Source organism: Triturus cristatus, chromosome 4_1, assembly GCF_964204655.1.
Source record: "Triturus cristatus chromosome 4_1, aTriCri1.1, whole genome shotgun sequence".
Classification (NCBI taxonomy): domain Eukaryota; kingdom Metazoa; phylum Chordata; class Amphibia; order Caudata; family Salamandridae; genus Triturus; species Triturus cristatus.
In genome coordinates, this window is record NC_140585.1 from 281679591 (window position 1) to 281696166 (window position 16576).

Sequence of the window (16576 nt, forward strand, 5' to 3'; positions counted from 1 at the left end):
CTTTGCTATTCTGGCCATTGCCAAAGAGAACCCTTGGCTGCTCAGATCTTTTTCGTAGGTAGCAATAGGAACCTGATTAACGATTGAAAGCATGTATGATCCAAACACGTTCTCATTATGGACTAAGAGCCTATAATAATTGCCTAATTTTCTTTCATTTAAAGGTTGGGTCACTTAGTCAGTGATATTCAACACAGGGGAATCCATGGTCATCTGCTTGCTCTATCCTACACCCTATGTAAGGGAACTTAGAGACTGATATTCTGGGTGCTTTTATCTAGATGACCGTCTGCCGAGACTCCCACAAGAGGCCCTAAACAACCTAGCAGCTCAGATCAGGATTGTAAAGTTACCGCAAGAGTGTAAAGATATTTTTCCTGAAATAAGAGGGCTATCCACTCTTAAGTTGCTTGAAAAATGTGTATGTATGTTTAGGAAAACAAATCTTACTTTTCTTGTAAGCGTGAACAGTGAAGATTTTCTCTTGCATGTTGATGCTTTAGTAGAGATTGCAAAAACAGTTAACCCATATAACTTACACTAAAACATTGGAATGTTGAGTGTCCATTGAAGACAAAAGGCCTTCACCTTCGGCTCGGGCCCTTAATGCTGGAGCGGGCCTTTAATGGCCGGTAGAATCTGTTACGGTGGGTGCTAAGGCTATATTGGAACATTAGAATGTTGGGCACTCCATTGCAGACAATGGAGTGAGCCGGGCTTCTATAGGCCAGTAGAAGCCTGCAGAGCAATTTTTATTTTCATTCAGAGCTGCTGTTGTGAACAAAGGCCTCTCGGAGCCCAAGTGGATTTAAATCCCCTCGGGCTCCGTGAGGCCTTGGTTTTATTTGTTAGAACATTCTGCCCTCAAGTGGCAGAATGTTCTAATGGCCTTAAAGCTCTCCATAGCTGGGCGATACCGGCCATTAAAGTCCCTCTCCCTTTTTAAAGGCCCTCTCGTTTGGCTTGGGCCATTAACGCTGGAGCGGGCCTTTAATGGCCGGTAGAGTCTGCTACGGTGGGCTCTAAGGCTATATTAGAACATTTGAATGCTGAGAGCTCCATTAAAGCCAATGGAATAGCTGCATGCTTATAATGGCTGGTATAAACCCTGAGCTCAAACATTCCAATGTTTGTCTTCATGTTTCTCCATTTCTAATTTATAACATTCTACCCTTAGTTGGTGGAGTTTTCTGATATAGCCCTATAACTCTTCTGCCTCGGGCTATACTGGTTGTTAAAGTCCTGCTCCCTTGTTATAGGCCCAAACCGTAGGCAATAACTCAGGTTCAGGGCCTTTAACACCCAACATAGCCCTTGGCAGCTATCTAAAAGGCTATATTACATTGAATATCCTCTCACTTCCAGGATTTTTTTAATCTAGAGATACAGTAGTAGATTAAAAATGCAATACATTGCTGTTTATCTCTCTGTCTAAAGCAATGATATGCATGACTAGAAGCGATCTTTAAGTGCACAGTGACAATGGGCATGTTTGTCTATTGCACCATATAGGGATCTGATTTACAAAGTTCATCAGCACTGGGTGCGGAATCTGCAGAGAGTGCACCATGCAAAAGTGTGGAGATTCCACTACGAGTGTGGAGACTCCACCACAAGTTCAGAGACTCCACACTCGTAACATTACAACACGTAGGTACCTTCATGAATCAGACCCTGTGTATGTCAGTTAAGTAGCAGAGGGTTATGCAGTTTTAAGTAGTTGCAGCACATTTCTCCAAGTTCTCAGTCTGGGTTGTCGGAGGTGAGTGCCAGAAGCAGTTCTGTGTTCAGAAATCGTCCTGAGACTTTAGGGCCGGGCAATCCATCTCTAGTCAGTCAGTCAGTCAAAGCTCGACCAGTCTCAGTTGTGTCCTCTGTGTGTTCATGACCCAACTGGATCGGGAGATACTCATAGTATCTCGGGTGGGCTGGTTGTCTCCGGCCACAATCTTCAGCAGGTTTGGCAGTTGGACAGTGTTCTCGAAACTTGGTCCGCCTTGCATTTAGACAGCTTAGGTGTCACCAGCAAGACCTGGTGAGGATGACACTGGAGGTCTTTAGGGAGGTGGGCAGTGGCAGAGTACTTTCATAATTTTTCCAACCAGTCAAAAACCCACCAAGTGGCAATCATTGAGAACTATTTCACAGGGAGATAAAGAGACAATTTGCCGAGTCATATCTCTGCCAAAATGCTATCACCTCGGGTGGGTTGGGCAAAGACATTTAAAATTTCCTTTACTGGCAGAATCCTCTCATAGGCGGCAAGTGTCCTGTGGCTTGAAGTAAATGTTCATTAACAGTTTCTGAGATTAATTTGGGCAACTTCTAAGCCATATTGGCAGTTTACCTCCTTCTCCTCTGGTAGCACCAACAGCATAACGCCTGGCCCCTGTCATATCCTTTCGTCTGCGTGCAAGATTTGCTGAAGTAAAAAAGTGAACTGATATTCTGATAAAATAGGACCGCCTTATTTCCAGAGGTTGTAGTAATTTATATCTTGAAATACAGAATTCATGGTAATGGGAGAAAACCCATAAAGCACACTGAAGATGTGAAATCACTCCAGGCAGACCTTGGCCAATCAAAGCTCATTGGTGAACTAACAGTGCATCTTCTAGAGTGGGATGGGGATGCAAAGAACATTCCATTGTCTCAGGACAGGACAAGTGATAATGCCTTTGACATCTTCCTTTGTCTAAGTGTACCTGACCACAGGCTGACCTGATGAATCTTCCTCAAACTGCTGGGGGTACATACAAAGGTTCACTCTGCTGTATAGGTAGTGCAAGCAGTAGGTGCAGCCCACAAAAAGAAAACACATATATCTTGTGCTTGGGGATTCAATTGTGGGTTTAATGGCGTAAGGGATCCTAGTAATGACAGACAGTACAGATTTAACCAGGAAAGGCCAGTAGGAAATCTAAAAAAAAAGGGTAACAGTAGAAAGGCATTCATTTATAGACCTAATCCAGCGCGAACGCTTTTCATGCAGCGCTTGTTTTGTGGCAGCGTTTGTTTTTAACCACTCGTTTTTAACATTTTCTTAGGAATACCTTTTTAGTATTTTTTGTGGGTCCTACCTGCTTGGCCACGCATACCCCCACCTCTGCCATCATACCTGCACGATAATTGGGCTATTCCACCGCGTTTTGCGGATCCTTCGCCCCTGACTCGTGGCGGCCATCTTGGGTGAGTGGGTCCCAGCTCGCCAGCAAGTCCTCTCTCCACTTTGGTTGGAGACTATTTAGGCAGACCTGATTGGGCAGCGCGCACTAATCCAGCGCGAACGCTTTTCATGCAGCGCTTGTTTTGTGGCAGCGTTTGTTTTTAACCACTCGTTTTTAACATTTTCTTAGGAATACCTTTTTAGTATTTTTTTGGGTCCTACCTGCTTGGCCACGCATACCCCCACCTCTGCCATCATACCTGCACGATAATTGGGCTATTCCACCGCGTTTTGCGGATCCTTCGCCCCTGACTCGTGGCGGCCATCTTGGGTGAGTGGGTCCCAGCGCGCCAGCAAGTCCTCTCTCCACTTTGGTTGGAGACTATTTAGGCAGCCATGCTTACGCGTAGCGGTCACGCGCAGCGGTCACGCCGGACTGACGCCGGAGTTACGCCAGAGTTCAGCCCGTCTGTGCCCGTCCGGGCACGGACGGGCTCAGGGCTGGCCGCTATGCCCATTCCTGGGGAGCTGGGCCACACTCGTATTGGGTACAGGAGGGAAGAACTTATGTCCTGGCGGCTCACTAATCCCGTACCTTGTAGGTATGTCAATGAGGGTGATCTACCGTTCCTGCCTTGTGGGGCATGTAGTGGGGGTCGGTGTATGTCCGATGATAATTCTATGCTCTCTATAGCTTTGCTGAATTGCCGGTCTGTACCTAGTCATGCCACAGAAATTAACTCATTGATTTTGGACCATAAGTTAGATGTGTTATTTTTAACTGAGACCTGGATCTCTTCCTGCTCGGGCCCTGACATAGTCACAGCTCTCCCTTTTGGTTTCCTAATGGCACATTTGGATAGGCCTGTGGGGAGGGGAGGAGGGATTGCTATCCTTTATAGGGACTCATTAGTCTGTAAGGTGCAGGATGGAGGGATGAGTGACTGTGAGAGCTGCCAGTTCTCTCTTCGACTTTCACCCACGGCGTCTCTGACAGGCTTTCTGATCTACCGTCCCCCTGGGCCCATGGGAAATTTTCTTAATTCCTTTTTGGAATCAGCTGCCCTTCTTGCCTCTTCCACTGGCAATTTCATCGCCTTGGGAGATTTTAACATCCACTTTGATGATCCTTACAACCCTTTGGGAGTAGATTTGCTAAGTGATCTTCAAGTTTTGGGGATTAACCTGATTAATTTCGGCGCCACTCATAGGAAGGGCCACTTGTTGGATCCGATATTTTCGAACTCGGCCTGCCTTAAAGCTTTTCCAGCGCTGGCCCTGCCTTGGACTGACCATTTTATGGTGTCTGCCCAGTGGCAGCTTGATATCCCAGTTACATCTGCTCCCAGGGTATACACGGTGGAAAGAGCCTGGTCGAGACTCTCAGTTGATACCTGGGCGGTCCATCTGGAGGCATCCCGGCCTCCCCTTGGGTCCAATCCATTAGTCGCCGATGAGAGGCTAAACATCTGGCTGACCAACTCGCTTGATGTTCTCCTCCCCAAGAAGAAACAACTTTCTATGGGTAAGAGAGTGGGTTCGGCGCCCTGGTACACATCAGAGTTGAGAACTTTGAGAAGGGGCTGCAAGAGATTGGAACGGTCCTGGAGGAAAGACTGGAGTGAAGCAACCCGGAGAGAATACCGGGCGGCTCTTAGCACTTATAAATCTGCTATTCGGGCAGCTAAATCTGTATTCTTTGAGGAGAGAATAGGCTCGGCGGCCAACTCCTCAAAAGAGTCGTTTAGGGTCATCAAAGAACTTCTAAAAGCTCCCGAACCTCAAGTCTTCCACGCTGACCCTCTTGGGAAATGTTCCGAACTTGCCTCCTTCTTTAAGACCAAAATAGATAACATCCTATTATCACTCCCTCGGTTGAACGTGGAGAATTCCTCTGATAGTAAGTTTGAGTCTCTGTCCAGGGTGCGGACAGCGGAGTTGGCCTCTTTCGGGCCTGTCACTGTGGAAGAAGTTCTCACAGTCTTGACGACCATGAAAAGTGGCTCGCCTAAAGATCCTGCACCAATGAAATATCTTAAGCAGGTAGCCTCTACCATTGGTGGTCCAGTGACGGATCTGATAAATTTATCTTTTGCCCATGGAGTGGTGCCCCCGAGTTGGAAGGGAGCTGTTGTTAAGGCTCTCTTGAAGAAGCCTAACTTGGACCCCGCTGACCTTGCCAGCTTTAGGCCTATCTCGCTGCTCCCTGGCATTAGCAAGGTTGCGGAGAAACTGGTGAACCGGCGCCTCTCGGGCTTCCTGGAGTCCAATTCCCTTCTGGGTGATTCCCAAACAGGTTTTCGTCCCGGTCAGGGGACCGATACTGCCCTGTTGGCAGTCGTGGAGAATGCCAGGAGCATTCTGGATACAGGGGGATCAGTGGCAGTGATCCTCCTCGACCTCAGTGCGGCATTTGACACTGTGGACCATCAAGTGCTTCTCCAACGACTGTCGGGGGTGGGGGTCTCCGGGCTGGCCCTGAAGTGGTTCTCTTCCTTTTTGGCGGGCCGAACGTTTGAGGTGTGGGAAGGCCATATGAAATCTTCATCGGTTCCTCTCCAGTGTGGTGTGCCACAGGGCTCTTCGTTGAGCCCTACTTTATTTAACATTTATATGGCCCCCCTGGAGAATGAGATACTGCCCCTGGGTGTCAAGATTATCAGCTATGCTGATTATACTCAGCTGGTGGTAGGCCTCCCCCAGTCATCTTACCATCCTGATCAGCTGCATACGTGTCTGGATAAGATCTACACGTGGATGTGTAGCTCTGCACTCAAGCTTAACGGCTCCAAAACGGAACTGATGATATTGGGGAACTCCCCTCCTACCCTGTCTCCGGGTAGCTGGCCTAGTTGCCTGGGAGCCGCTCCCACCCCCAAACAGGAGATCAAGAGTTTGGGGGTGTGGTTGGAGCAGGACCTTAGCTTTAAGACCCACGCTAAAAAGACCGCAGGCGTGTGTTTTGGTCTGCTCCGTTCAGCCAGGAAGATTTTACCGCTCCTCCCAGTGGTCTCTAGGAGGTTACTTATTCAGGGGCTTATTATCTCCCGGCTGGACTTTAGTAATGTGCTGTTTCTGGGGGCCCCAGAGTCCACCTTAAACAAATTACAGCAAGTGCAGAATGCGGCCGCCAGGCTTCTGATGGATCTCCCCAGGCATCAGTCTGCTCGACCTGCGCTGAAGGCGTTGCACTGGCTTCCCGTTAGGGAGAGGGTGAAATTTAAGGCACTCTGCATGGCCCATAAAATCTTGCAGGGGAAAGGCCCTCCCATCCTACGGGATATGGTGCAACCTTATAAAGCCTCTCGCTCCCTTCGATCGGACCATCAACATCTGCTGCAGGTCACGAGAGTAAGGAAGGCAAGATCTGGGGGCAGAAGATTCTCCATCAATGTGGCCACTCTGTGGAACTCCCATCCACTTTACCTACGTCTGGAATCAAGTTTCTTGCGTTTCCGCAAGCTGTTAAAAACTCACCTGTTTCCTGCCTAACCTCTGGTGCCTCATGTTTGACGTCTCTTTCTGGATGAGCGCGGGGATGCCCAAGGGTAACCAGGCGCGTTATAAAACTCATTAATAATAATAATAATAATCATTTGCCACTTTATACCTGTCAGATTAACTCCTAGACATAGGGATGGTAGTGTAAAGGGGGTACACATGGTAGGAACCCACCATAAGCAGGCTCGAATACTACGCCTGTGAGCTACTTCCAAGGTTCATTACGGAGCACCTCTCACATGACCTGGAAGACGTGTTTCCTGAGCAGCCAAACATACCCTGTGTACACGCAACATCTTGGAACTATAGAAAGTAATGTTCCAAGATGCTAAACTTTATTTTGTACACTTTCACAGTGGCCGCCATGTTGCACCTACATGCGAGATGACGACCATTTTGGATCCATAAAAAATACTAATTTATGATGTCCGGCCACCGTTCTTGGCTTTGCTAATGCAGTAGGAATTTAACAAGTATTGGAAAAGCCAGCAGAGGCAAACAACAAGCATTTGCAAAGTGATATTGATTGACTTTGACAATGCTTGTTAAAGAGGTAAGCTGGCACCTTAGCCACTGTTGGGTTAGGTTGGTTAACATTCCTCTACTGGAGAGTAGCGATGGTGGAGTGGCAGTATGTGCTTCCGTGTGTAACCACTGTTGGTTTGGATTGTGGCGCTCCTGCAGATGCATGCATTTATCAGGTATGACCAAAGATTGTCTTCGTTGACCTCTCACTCGTATGCTTCTCAGTCAATATGCGATGTGTGGTTTAGACACGTATGTGAATTGATGCGAGGTTCTGCTGGAAAGGTATCTTCCATAGGATCACATACATTCCACCCATCCCCTAAAGATGAAAGTGAATGGATGATGAACGGGTCTTCAGGTGTCACAGAATCACATTGTATTTCAAAATAGCATGTGTTGAATGTCTCTTGTCAACATCATTAGGTTGCAAATATGACACTTAATCTAATAAAGAAGGAAAGGTCAAATATTTTAATTGTTAGTTTATATGTTGGCAGGCATTTACCAACACAATCTACATGAAGCATGAGAGTGAATGAGAGACACCTGTGCTGCATACCCTGTGCTCCAGGTGTTACAACCTGTCTGATTAATACTTACAGGTGAATGGAGAGGTTAGTTGGAATTAGATTGTTATTTTAAGAGATGTGAGAATCCTAATATAAAATTGTGTAATATCTATGGTTTCATGCGTGGCTTGCCCAAAGCTACAGAAACTAAAGAAATATTATCTTTGGTCGATATATGAAGGGAATTAAGTTTATATTGCTAAAGCTGCCTCTCAGATTTTATATAATTCACATACTTAATGATAACGTTGCACATTTTTATTTCAATGTTATTGATTTAATCTTCTATGAACGTGGTTGAAGCACACTCGTCTCCTAAAGGGTGTGGTTGAAATAATATCTAAATAAATAACCTGTCTACATAGTACGGTAAAGGGAAAGGATAGGATGTTATGTCGAACGTATAGCCTGAATATTGTAATAAACTGATTGTGAAAAGGCACAAATACTGAAGATTGAAACTGTAAGCACCACTTTATGATTGTTATTTCGTTACAAAAATTTTGCAAAAATATCAAATCAAAACAGCTTAGCACAGATCTCTTGCTTCCCGTCGAAACGATTTATTCTGCGCTATTTTTCCATTCCCAGTTTCCCAACCCCTTGTGCGTCCAGCGGTCTCTCCAGAAGATTGTGGTGATCCGAACGAGATCTGCTCCTATCACATCTGGGCGTTTTGTCAGCGCAAACGTGAGTCCTTACAGACTTCTTACCGCCTGCTTCTCACAGGCAGAGCACACCTGTGTCTTGCCCACCTTGGTCGAACAATCACTGTCTGGAGTTTAGCAAACTTATGCTTTTGCTGCTACAAATATTCAAAAGGATGTTTCATGGCCATCACGTGCTGCATACTTTAATGAGCTCCTTTGCATATCGTTTTGTGTCAGAGAAAGTGAGACTTGCCAGAGAAGCAGCCAAAGAGAAGTAATTGAGTCAATAGGATTATTACACAGCGATCAACTGGTTCTTCCATGGTGTAGAGATCTAGAAGAATAGTATCTGAACTGTGACAAAAACCTGCCGAAATACCTTTGTTATGTTGTTTTGTTCCTTTTGGAATAAATGTAATTACAGATGAGGGTTAGCCATTTGCCCTTCTTTCTTCTCTACCATTGGTCTGTTTGAAAAGCTCTCAGTTACTACAGGCAGCGATATGGACTGGTCTCTGTATACACACGTGGGGCAATTGGCAAAGGCACTTTGTAGTACTTTATGCTGTGTTATGTTATGCATATTTATAGTGCACGCTATCACCTGGTGGTGTATCTAGGCACTGAGCCGGTGTGAGTCGAGGCACATCTGGGCCCTGGTGGGAAGACTTGAAAAGCCACGTATTTAGCTCCGTGCGGAAGTCAAGAACTGAGGAAGAGGCTCAGCCGCACCAGGCTGTAGTGACAGGTCGTTAGGAGTGATGTAGGAGAAGGCTTGGCTGCCATATCTGGTTTTCCAAACGTGTGTGATTTGTGCAAGTAGAAGTCCGAATGAGCGGAGGTGTCTGTAAGGTTTGTGAAAGCAGATGCGATTATTAAGGTGTGCTGGGCCAGTGCTATGTAGCCCCGAAGTGTGGGTGAGGAGCCTGAATTGTGCTCATTTGTAAATGACGAGCCAGTGGCGCTCCTTCAGGTGTGGTGTGATGTGAGTGCAGCATGGGAGGTCGAAAATGATTCTGGCTACCGAGTTCTGAAGGGTCTGCAGCCTTCTAGTGAGTTTTTTGTTGATCCCGACATAGTGGGTGTTCCCATAGTCCACCTTGCTTCTGATGAGGAGGTTGATATCATGAGAGCGGATGATGAGGGCTGGAGGGATCTTGTATCTGCTGAAGAGGGTCGGGCTCAGGGAGGATCTTTGCAAAACTCCGCAGATGAGGCTGCGGGCATCCGAGGTGTACAGTGCCAAGTTGACTAACTGAGTCCTTTCAGTCAGGAAGGAGCAGATCCATAAAAGTGCTTGTCCTTGGATTCTGATGTTGTGTAGGTGTTGGATGAGGATGGGCTGCAAATCCTGCCAAATGCTGTTGAGAGGTCCAGGAGGATGAGGACCACCATGTTTCCGCTATCCAGAGTCATGCGAATGTCATCCATGGCAGCGATGAGGGCAGTTTTCATGCTGTGGATGGGTCTTGTAATACAATGTTTTGTATCCTGACATGCCATTGTGAAGTGGTCCAGAAATGTCCAAATACCCTTTAATATAAGTCCAAAGAGTGCACAGTTCTTTCCGTTTTTGCTGTTTATCAATATTCCCCCAATGTCACCGTAGTATTCCTATTTCAGATGTTTTGGGGCCAAGTCACAAAGGCATGTAAGAGTACGAAAAATGTACTACAAGTGTACTGATTTATGCACCCCAAAATGTACTTGTCAGTGAGCCCCACGGTGTTCGCAGATCATCTTGTAGTATGCCTCATGCTAGACAACTCAACCGCATTTCTTGGTGCTTAAGATGGGCCAATCCCTTAAACTGCTTGTAACTGGTGAGCTGGGAAGAGTTTCTCAGATAGATTCAGAGGCTTGGTAAATGTGAGCCATGCATCCCGCCTTGCTCTGTGTTTTGAAAGTGCATGCCCTTCACAGGTTAGGAATGTGTACCCTCAAGAAGTGAGTATAGCCTCATGTTCTGAGGGACTCAAAAACAAAGTGGTTCACTTTCTGTACATGAAACTTCTGAAACGCCAGTATTGCCGGGAGAGTTCCTGCCATATGTCAGGGAAGGGAGAGAGTACCTTACCAGTCTGCTTCATACATGCTCAGCAGTTGAGCTACCACATACTGCTACAGTCCCATTGATGGTATAAATGTAAATGTAGTGCATTTATATAGCGCTCTGCACACCCCCGAAAGGGTCTCTCAAGGTGCTGTGCACATACCACTGTGGAACCCTTCCTGGCCTTTCCCTGTGAAGTGCCCACTCCTGGGCACCCCCAAGGTGAAGCCAGGCATCCTAGCACTGTTGGGGCTGTTGTGGAGATTAAGCAAGCTATTGCCCAGAGTTGCAGAGTGGGACCCATGATTAGAATAGGCACTGAGGCGAGAATTATCGGGTCCGAGGAAATTGAGCCCAAGACCCACCAAGGCGGGAATTGAACCCTGGTCCAAGCCAGACCTCTGCATCAGGGTCTGCCGCTCTAACCATTGAGCCACACTGCTCCAGTATAGCAGCCCCTTCTGTGCCATTCAGTCCTTGAGCTTGCTACTGAGACCGACAAACAGTGCCAGTACTGTGCCATTACAAGTTAGCATTGCTTTTGAGAAGTGTAGTCACAGTCTCATTTAGAGCAGCCTGGATGAGCAGTAAAGGTCCTGTCCTGTAAACCGTGCTTTACTGTCCACAGAAATTATGTTGCTGTCAAATTATAGTTATTGCAGCCATGCTTAGAAATGTTGGTATTTCACAGTAAAAGGGTGGCTGTCCTGTAAAGTGATCGAAATATCACCTTAAAAGTGTTCACAAGTATCTCCATATGTTCATTAAAAATATAGACCCTTCTTTGTAAATTTCTGTTATTGTATCATTTGTAGCACCTAGAAATATCTGTAGCTATTCACTTTTCCACCAGTGAACGTCATTCCTCCTCAGTAAGGAAAGCATAGAGTCCAGACTCCAAGCTATTCAATCCTTGTCCTGCCTGCAGAGACTAACAAGTGCAAGTACCATTTGAAAGGACACAGTCTTAATTTATACACTCATTTTCACCACAGAAGGATTTTATTATTGAAAACGTGAAACCTGTGGGCATTGTTTTATGAATAGAAAGATGACGCTGCATGCCCTCCTTATTGCTCTTGTCCTCTAGGTGAATGTCCATGGATGCACTACCACTTACCTTATCGGTGGCAGATAGAAAAGGTGCCAGGAGTTTGGGATGACCTCCCCTGGATGGAAGACATCGAGAAAGTGTACAGCGATCCTGACAACACCAGGTACAGCTGTGCTTGTACATTTGGGGACACATGTATAAGGGTATTTTGCATTCGCAAACGGGTCGATTCTCATCTCCAATGTACCAGCCTCTATTTTGCGATTCGGTAACCTTTTCGCAAAATGGATTCGTGAATTCCTTCCTAATACCGATTCGCAGTGGTATGTATGAATGTTTTGCAACCAAATACCGGCCGCAAAACATTCGCCGTTTTCCATCAGATTCAATTTGATGATAACCCATTCGCGAATAACTTCCCCTTTGTGAATGGTGGCGAAAACCTTTTATAAGAGCAGGCAGTGGTCCCACTGACCACTGACTGCTCTTAAAAAATGAAAAGAAAACCTTTCATTTTTTTCTTTTAAACGCAACCTGTTCTCTTGTACGGGGATTTCCATGTATAGTTATAATCATGTGAATAGTCCCGCCCATGTGCGTGGACCCCGGAGCACTTCATTAGATATATGTTCTTAAGTTGTCATCTTCTGCCTTTCTTCAGGAAGGCCTGTATGGACACTTAAGAGATAAAAAGACAATAATGCAGCCTAAGATACTAGGTTACACTGGCCATTACTTCATCTTGAAGTGAAAAAGATAGCCAATTTAACTTTAAGTTTAGTAAGTTACTGAGTTTTACACATAGAAAACTCTCCTTCACAAAACTCCTTTTTCATGATAGAGATGAAAGGAATGGATAGAGAAGCCCCCATAGGCTGCCATTATGTGTCTGCAAATGGGTACCGTGCCTTTAAGAGTCTCCAGAGACCCCCGCTATCCCATGAGGCACAGCCAGAGGCATTTACTTTCAGTTCTTTTTTGGATCTACGTCGGGGGGGACTGATGGAGCATCCAGGGTCCCTTCCTCACGGCCCGCTCGTAAAAGAAGGAGGTTGGCCTCGTCTCCCAGTTCGGAGTATTCACATACCTACTCACCAACTTGGTTGCCTTCTGCTCCGCTTCAACTGGTGGTCCCACCAGGAATACCACAGCAACCACCAAGTCCTCCTCCTCCACCTCCGCCTCCAGCAACTCCTCCGCCGCTTCCACCAGCTATTCCTCAACCACCAACGCCTCCTCCTCCACCTCAGCCTCAGCCTCAACCTGGGCCCGTGGCTCCTCAGCCCATGTGCCCTGTGGACCCTTGACGGCCAAGAACACGGTCTCGTTCGAGACATCGGTCACGTAGACGCCAGCGGTCTTCCACAAGATCAGGTCTCGGTCACAGCATACATGGGATACATCTTCCACGAGTACAGGGAGGTACTCTTCTACTCTCACGGACTCTCCCCTGCAAAGGGTGTCACCGGTTGATGACATTTCTACCTTCCAGGAGGTTCTGGTTAGAGAGGCTACAAAACTCAGCATTCCGCTGTCTACCCCTGTGCAGCCGACCTCTGTGATATTTGAGACTCTGCAGAAGAGACAGACATCGCGTCCTTTGCTGCCGATGGTGTCGGGTCTGGAGGAACCAACTATGGAGCTGTTCTTAACGCTGTCTTCTATAAAGTTTGAACCCTTGAGGTTGCAGAAGAAGTATCGTCCACCTGATTCGGATCCTGCCTTCCTCCGGCTGGACCCCACTCCGGACTCTGTGATAGTGGTGGCTGCACGGAAACAGCATGCTACGGCTCTGACTTCCACGGTGTCACTGGATAAAGAGAGCCGTAAGCTGGATTCAGTGGGCAGAAAGGCTTGTAACACCGCGGCGACTTCCATGAAGGCGGCGAGCTCTACAGCCTTGCTGGGCCGTTACGATAGATCATTGTGGGAGTCCCTTGAGCAATTTGTGGATCTCATACCCAGGGACAAGAGGGAAGACTTCCAGGAGATTGTTAATGAGGGCCTGATGGTCTCTAACCAAGTCATTAGCGCTGCAGCGGATACTTCACTTCTGGCAGCCCACGGGTATTGCCATGGTATCGCTCTACAACGTCATGCTTGGCTTCGTCTCACATCACTGAAGCCTGAGGCGCAGCAGCAAATCTCCAATCTCCCGTTCTCTGGCACACGCTCTTTGGTTCCCATGCGGACGGCGAGATGGCCCGCATAAAGACTGAAATGGAGACGTTGAAGGCTGTAGGTTTGGAGAAACCTAAAGAACAACATAAGACCTTCCGTCCTTTCCAGAGGCGTAATTCCTCTTAGAGGTTCCAACGGTCTCAGGGTCGTCAGTCCAACCAACAGCAGCAGTTCCAGCGCTCCTTTCAGCCGTTTAAAAAACGACAACAGCGAGGAAGATCTAACCAGCAGTCTGGACAGGGAAACAGGGCTCCTGCTGGTCCAAAGCCCTGAAGGGTTTCTTCCCCCTCGTCCGTTGTCAACTTCGGTGGGGGGAAGTATTCAAGATCATCTGGCAGAGTGGCAGAAAATAACTCGGGACAATTGGGTGCTGAATATTGTTCGCAGTGGATACTTGATACGTTTTATAAGCCCTCCTCCATCAATCCCTCCAACTCGATCAAGATACATGCTGCGCGAGTTGCAGAAGGAGGCCAACACCCTCCTACAGAAAAGGGCGGTAGAACCTTTCCCTCTAAATCAGAAAGGAACAGGGCTGTATTCACGGTTCTTTCTAGTCCGCAAGAAAGACAAGAATGATTTCAGACCCATTCTTGACTTACAACAAGCCAACAAATGGGTGTCCTTGCATCAGATCTACCCTCAACTTCATCAGGGAGACTGGCTATGCGCAATAGATCTGCAGGACGCACACTTTCATGTGCCCATAGCGAGGAAACATCACAAGTTCCTGCGTTTCACAGTGGGCAACAACCATTATCAATACTTTGTGCTGCCCTTCGACTTGAAGTCAGCACCTCGGACTTTTTCCAAATGCATGGCAGTGGTGGCTGCGCATCTGAGGAGGAACAAAATATTCGTCTATCCATATCTGGACAATTGGTTGATCAAGGCAGCTACGTTTCAGGAAGCGCACCTGCATTTCAATCGGATTTCCAATCTCTTACTTTGTTTAGGACTTCACATCAACCTCACAAAGTCTCTCTCAACTCCTGTTCAGTGTCTTCAGTACCTAGGAGCTACTATCGACACACGCACAGCAAGCGTGTGTCCTTCGGAGGAGAGGCGCTTATCGATCCTTCGGCAGGCTCAAGCTCTTATGATCGTGCCCACACCAACGGTGAGGAAAGTATCGTCTCTCCTGGGTTTGATGACGTCATGCATCATCCTCACTCTGAATACACGCCTCCATATGAGACCCCTGCAGGAATGTCTGGAGGATCAGTGGGACCAGACACTGGGGGACTGGGAAGACAGGATTCAAAAGGCTTGTCAGTCCATCCGATGGTGGTGTTTTCCACGCAATCTCCTCTGGGGAATTCCCTTCCACAAGGAGATACCCACACAAACAAGAGTAACGGATGCTTCTCTCCACGGATGGGGTGCGCATTTAGACCACCTACAGATACAGGGCGCATTGACTCTGAAAGAAACCAAGTACCACATCAACTTCCTGGAACTTAGAGCAGTCCATTTGCCGCTGAAAGCATTCCAGCTGTCTTTTCACTCCAGCTCCCTGCTTGTTCAGACGGACAATACGACAACAATGTTCTACCTCAACAAGCAGGGGGGCTCCAGATCTCGAGTGCTGTCTCAGGAAGCCCAGGCCATCTGGCACTGGCTGTTAGCCAGGAACCTGACCATTATGGTAACTCACTTTCCAGGTGTTCAGAATGTTCAGGCAGACGCGCTCCGCAGACTCATTCACAAAAACCACGAACGGGTCTTAAACGACGAAGTGGTGCAAAACATTTTCGACAGATAGTGTACTCCAGAAGTCGATCTGTTTGCTACCGCAGAAAACAGCAAATGCCGCGACTTCGCCTCCAGGTTTTACCAACCAGGGACTCTGGGGAATTCCCTATGGATCAATTGGTCAGGGGGCTTTCTCTACGCTTTTCCGCCAATTCCCCTGATTCCAACAGTGCTGATCAAGCTCTCCCAATCACGGGCCAAGATGATCCTCATTGCTCCGGAGTGGCACCGGCAGTGGTGGTTCACAGACCTACTCCACCGGTCTCTTCTGCCACATCTCCGGCTGCCATGCGGCGGACAGATGGTGCACCCCAACCTCTCGTCGTTGAATTTGGCAGCATGGCTCCTGAGCTAGTACAGTACGGACATTTGAATCTCCCTCAGGACTGTATAGAGATACTGAAAGAGGCCAAGAGACCATCGACACGCACGTCCTATGCGTATAAATGGAAGAGATTTTGCATCTGGTGTGCTTCTAAGGACTTCGATCCTACCTCCTGTGAGGAAGATGTCATCCTTCCTTACTTGTTACACTTGGTGCAATCTGGCCTTCAGTTCCATTCGATCAAAGTTCATCTGGCAGCTTTGACTGCGTATAGGAAATGTCCTTCACAAACTTCCTTTTTTTAAATCCCAGTCATCAGAGATTTTCTTGAAGGATTGAAGAAAGTGTTTCCTCCCATCAAGCGTCCTTCGCCTCCCTGGGAGTTGAATGTAGTCCTTTCACGACTAATGAACGAACCGTTTGAACCCATTCATAAGGCTTCTCTTCAGCATCTGTCCTGGAAGACGGCTTTCCTTGTGGCCATTACATCTGCCCGCAGGATTAGCAAACTTCAGGCTTTATGTTGTAAAGAACCTTATACAGTCTTTCATTCCTCTAAGGTAGTTATGAGGATGCAACCTAAGTTCCTTCTTAAAGTTGTTGCGGAGTTTCATGTAAACCAGACTATTACATTACCTACATTTTTTCAAAATCCATCTTCTCCTCCGGAGAGGTCACTGCATTCTCTTGACGTTAGGAGAGTATTGAAATTCTATTTAGACAAGACTAAGGATATCCGTAGAACAGACCAGCTATTTGTAAACTATGGCTCAGTTCGAACTGGTCTAGCTACC

The 16576-nt window shown here is 47.2% G+C and overlaps 1 protein-coding gene across 2 annotated transcripts in view; it reads left to right on the plus strand.

Annotated features, from left to right (window-relative positions):
• Positions 1 to 16576, plus strand: part of LOC146854277 (zinc finger CCCH-type antiviral protein 1-like) — a 479951-nt gene that overhangs the window by 350320 nt on the left and 113055 nt on the right. For both annotated transcript variants that reach the window (XR_014981195.1, XM_085652061.1), the window contains exons 6-7: positions 8356 to 8454; positions 11558 to 11684. Coding sequence is in view for 1 of the 2 variants with exons in the window: in XM_085652061.1 (XP_085508187.1) it covers positions 8356 to 8454; positions 11558 to 11684 (226 nt within the window). In the remaining variant the exon portion in view is untranslated. The remainder of the gene's footprint in view (positions 1 to 8355; positions 8455 to 11557; positions 11685 to 16576) is intronic.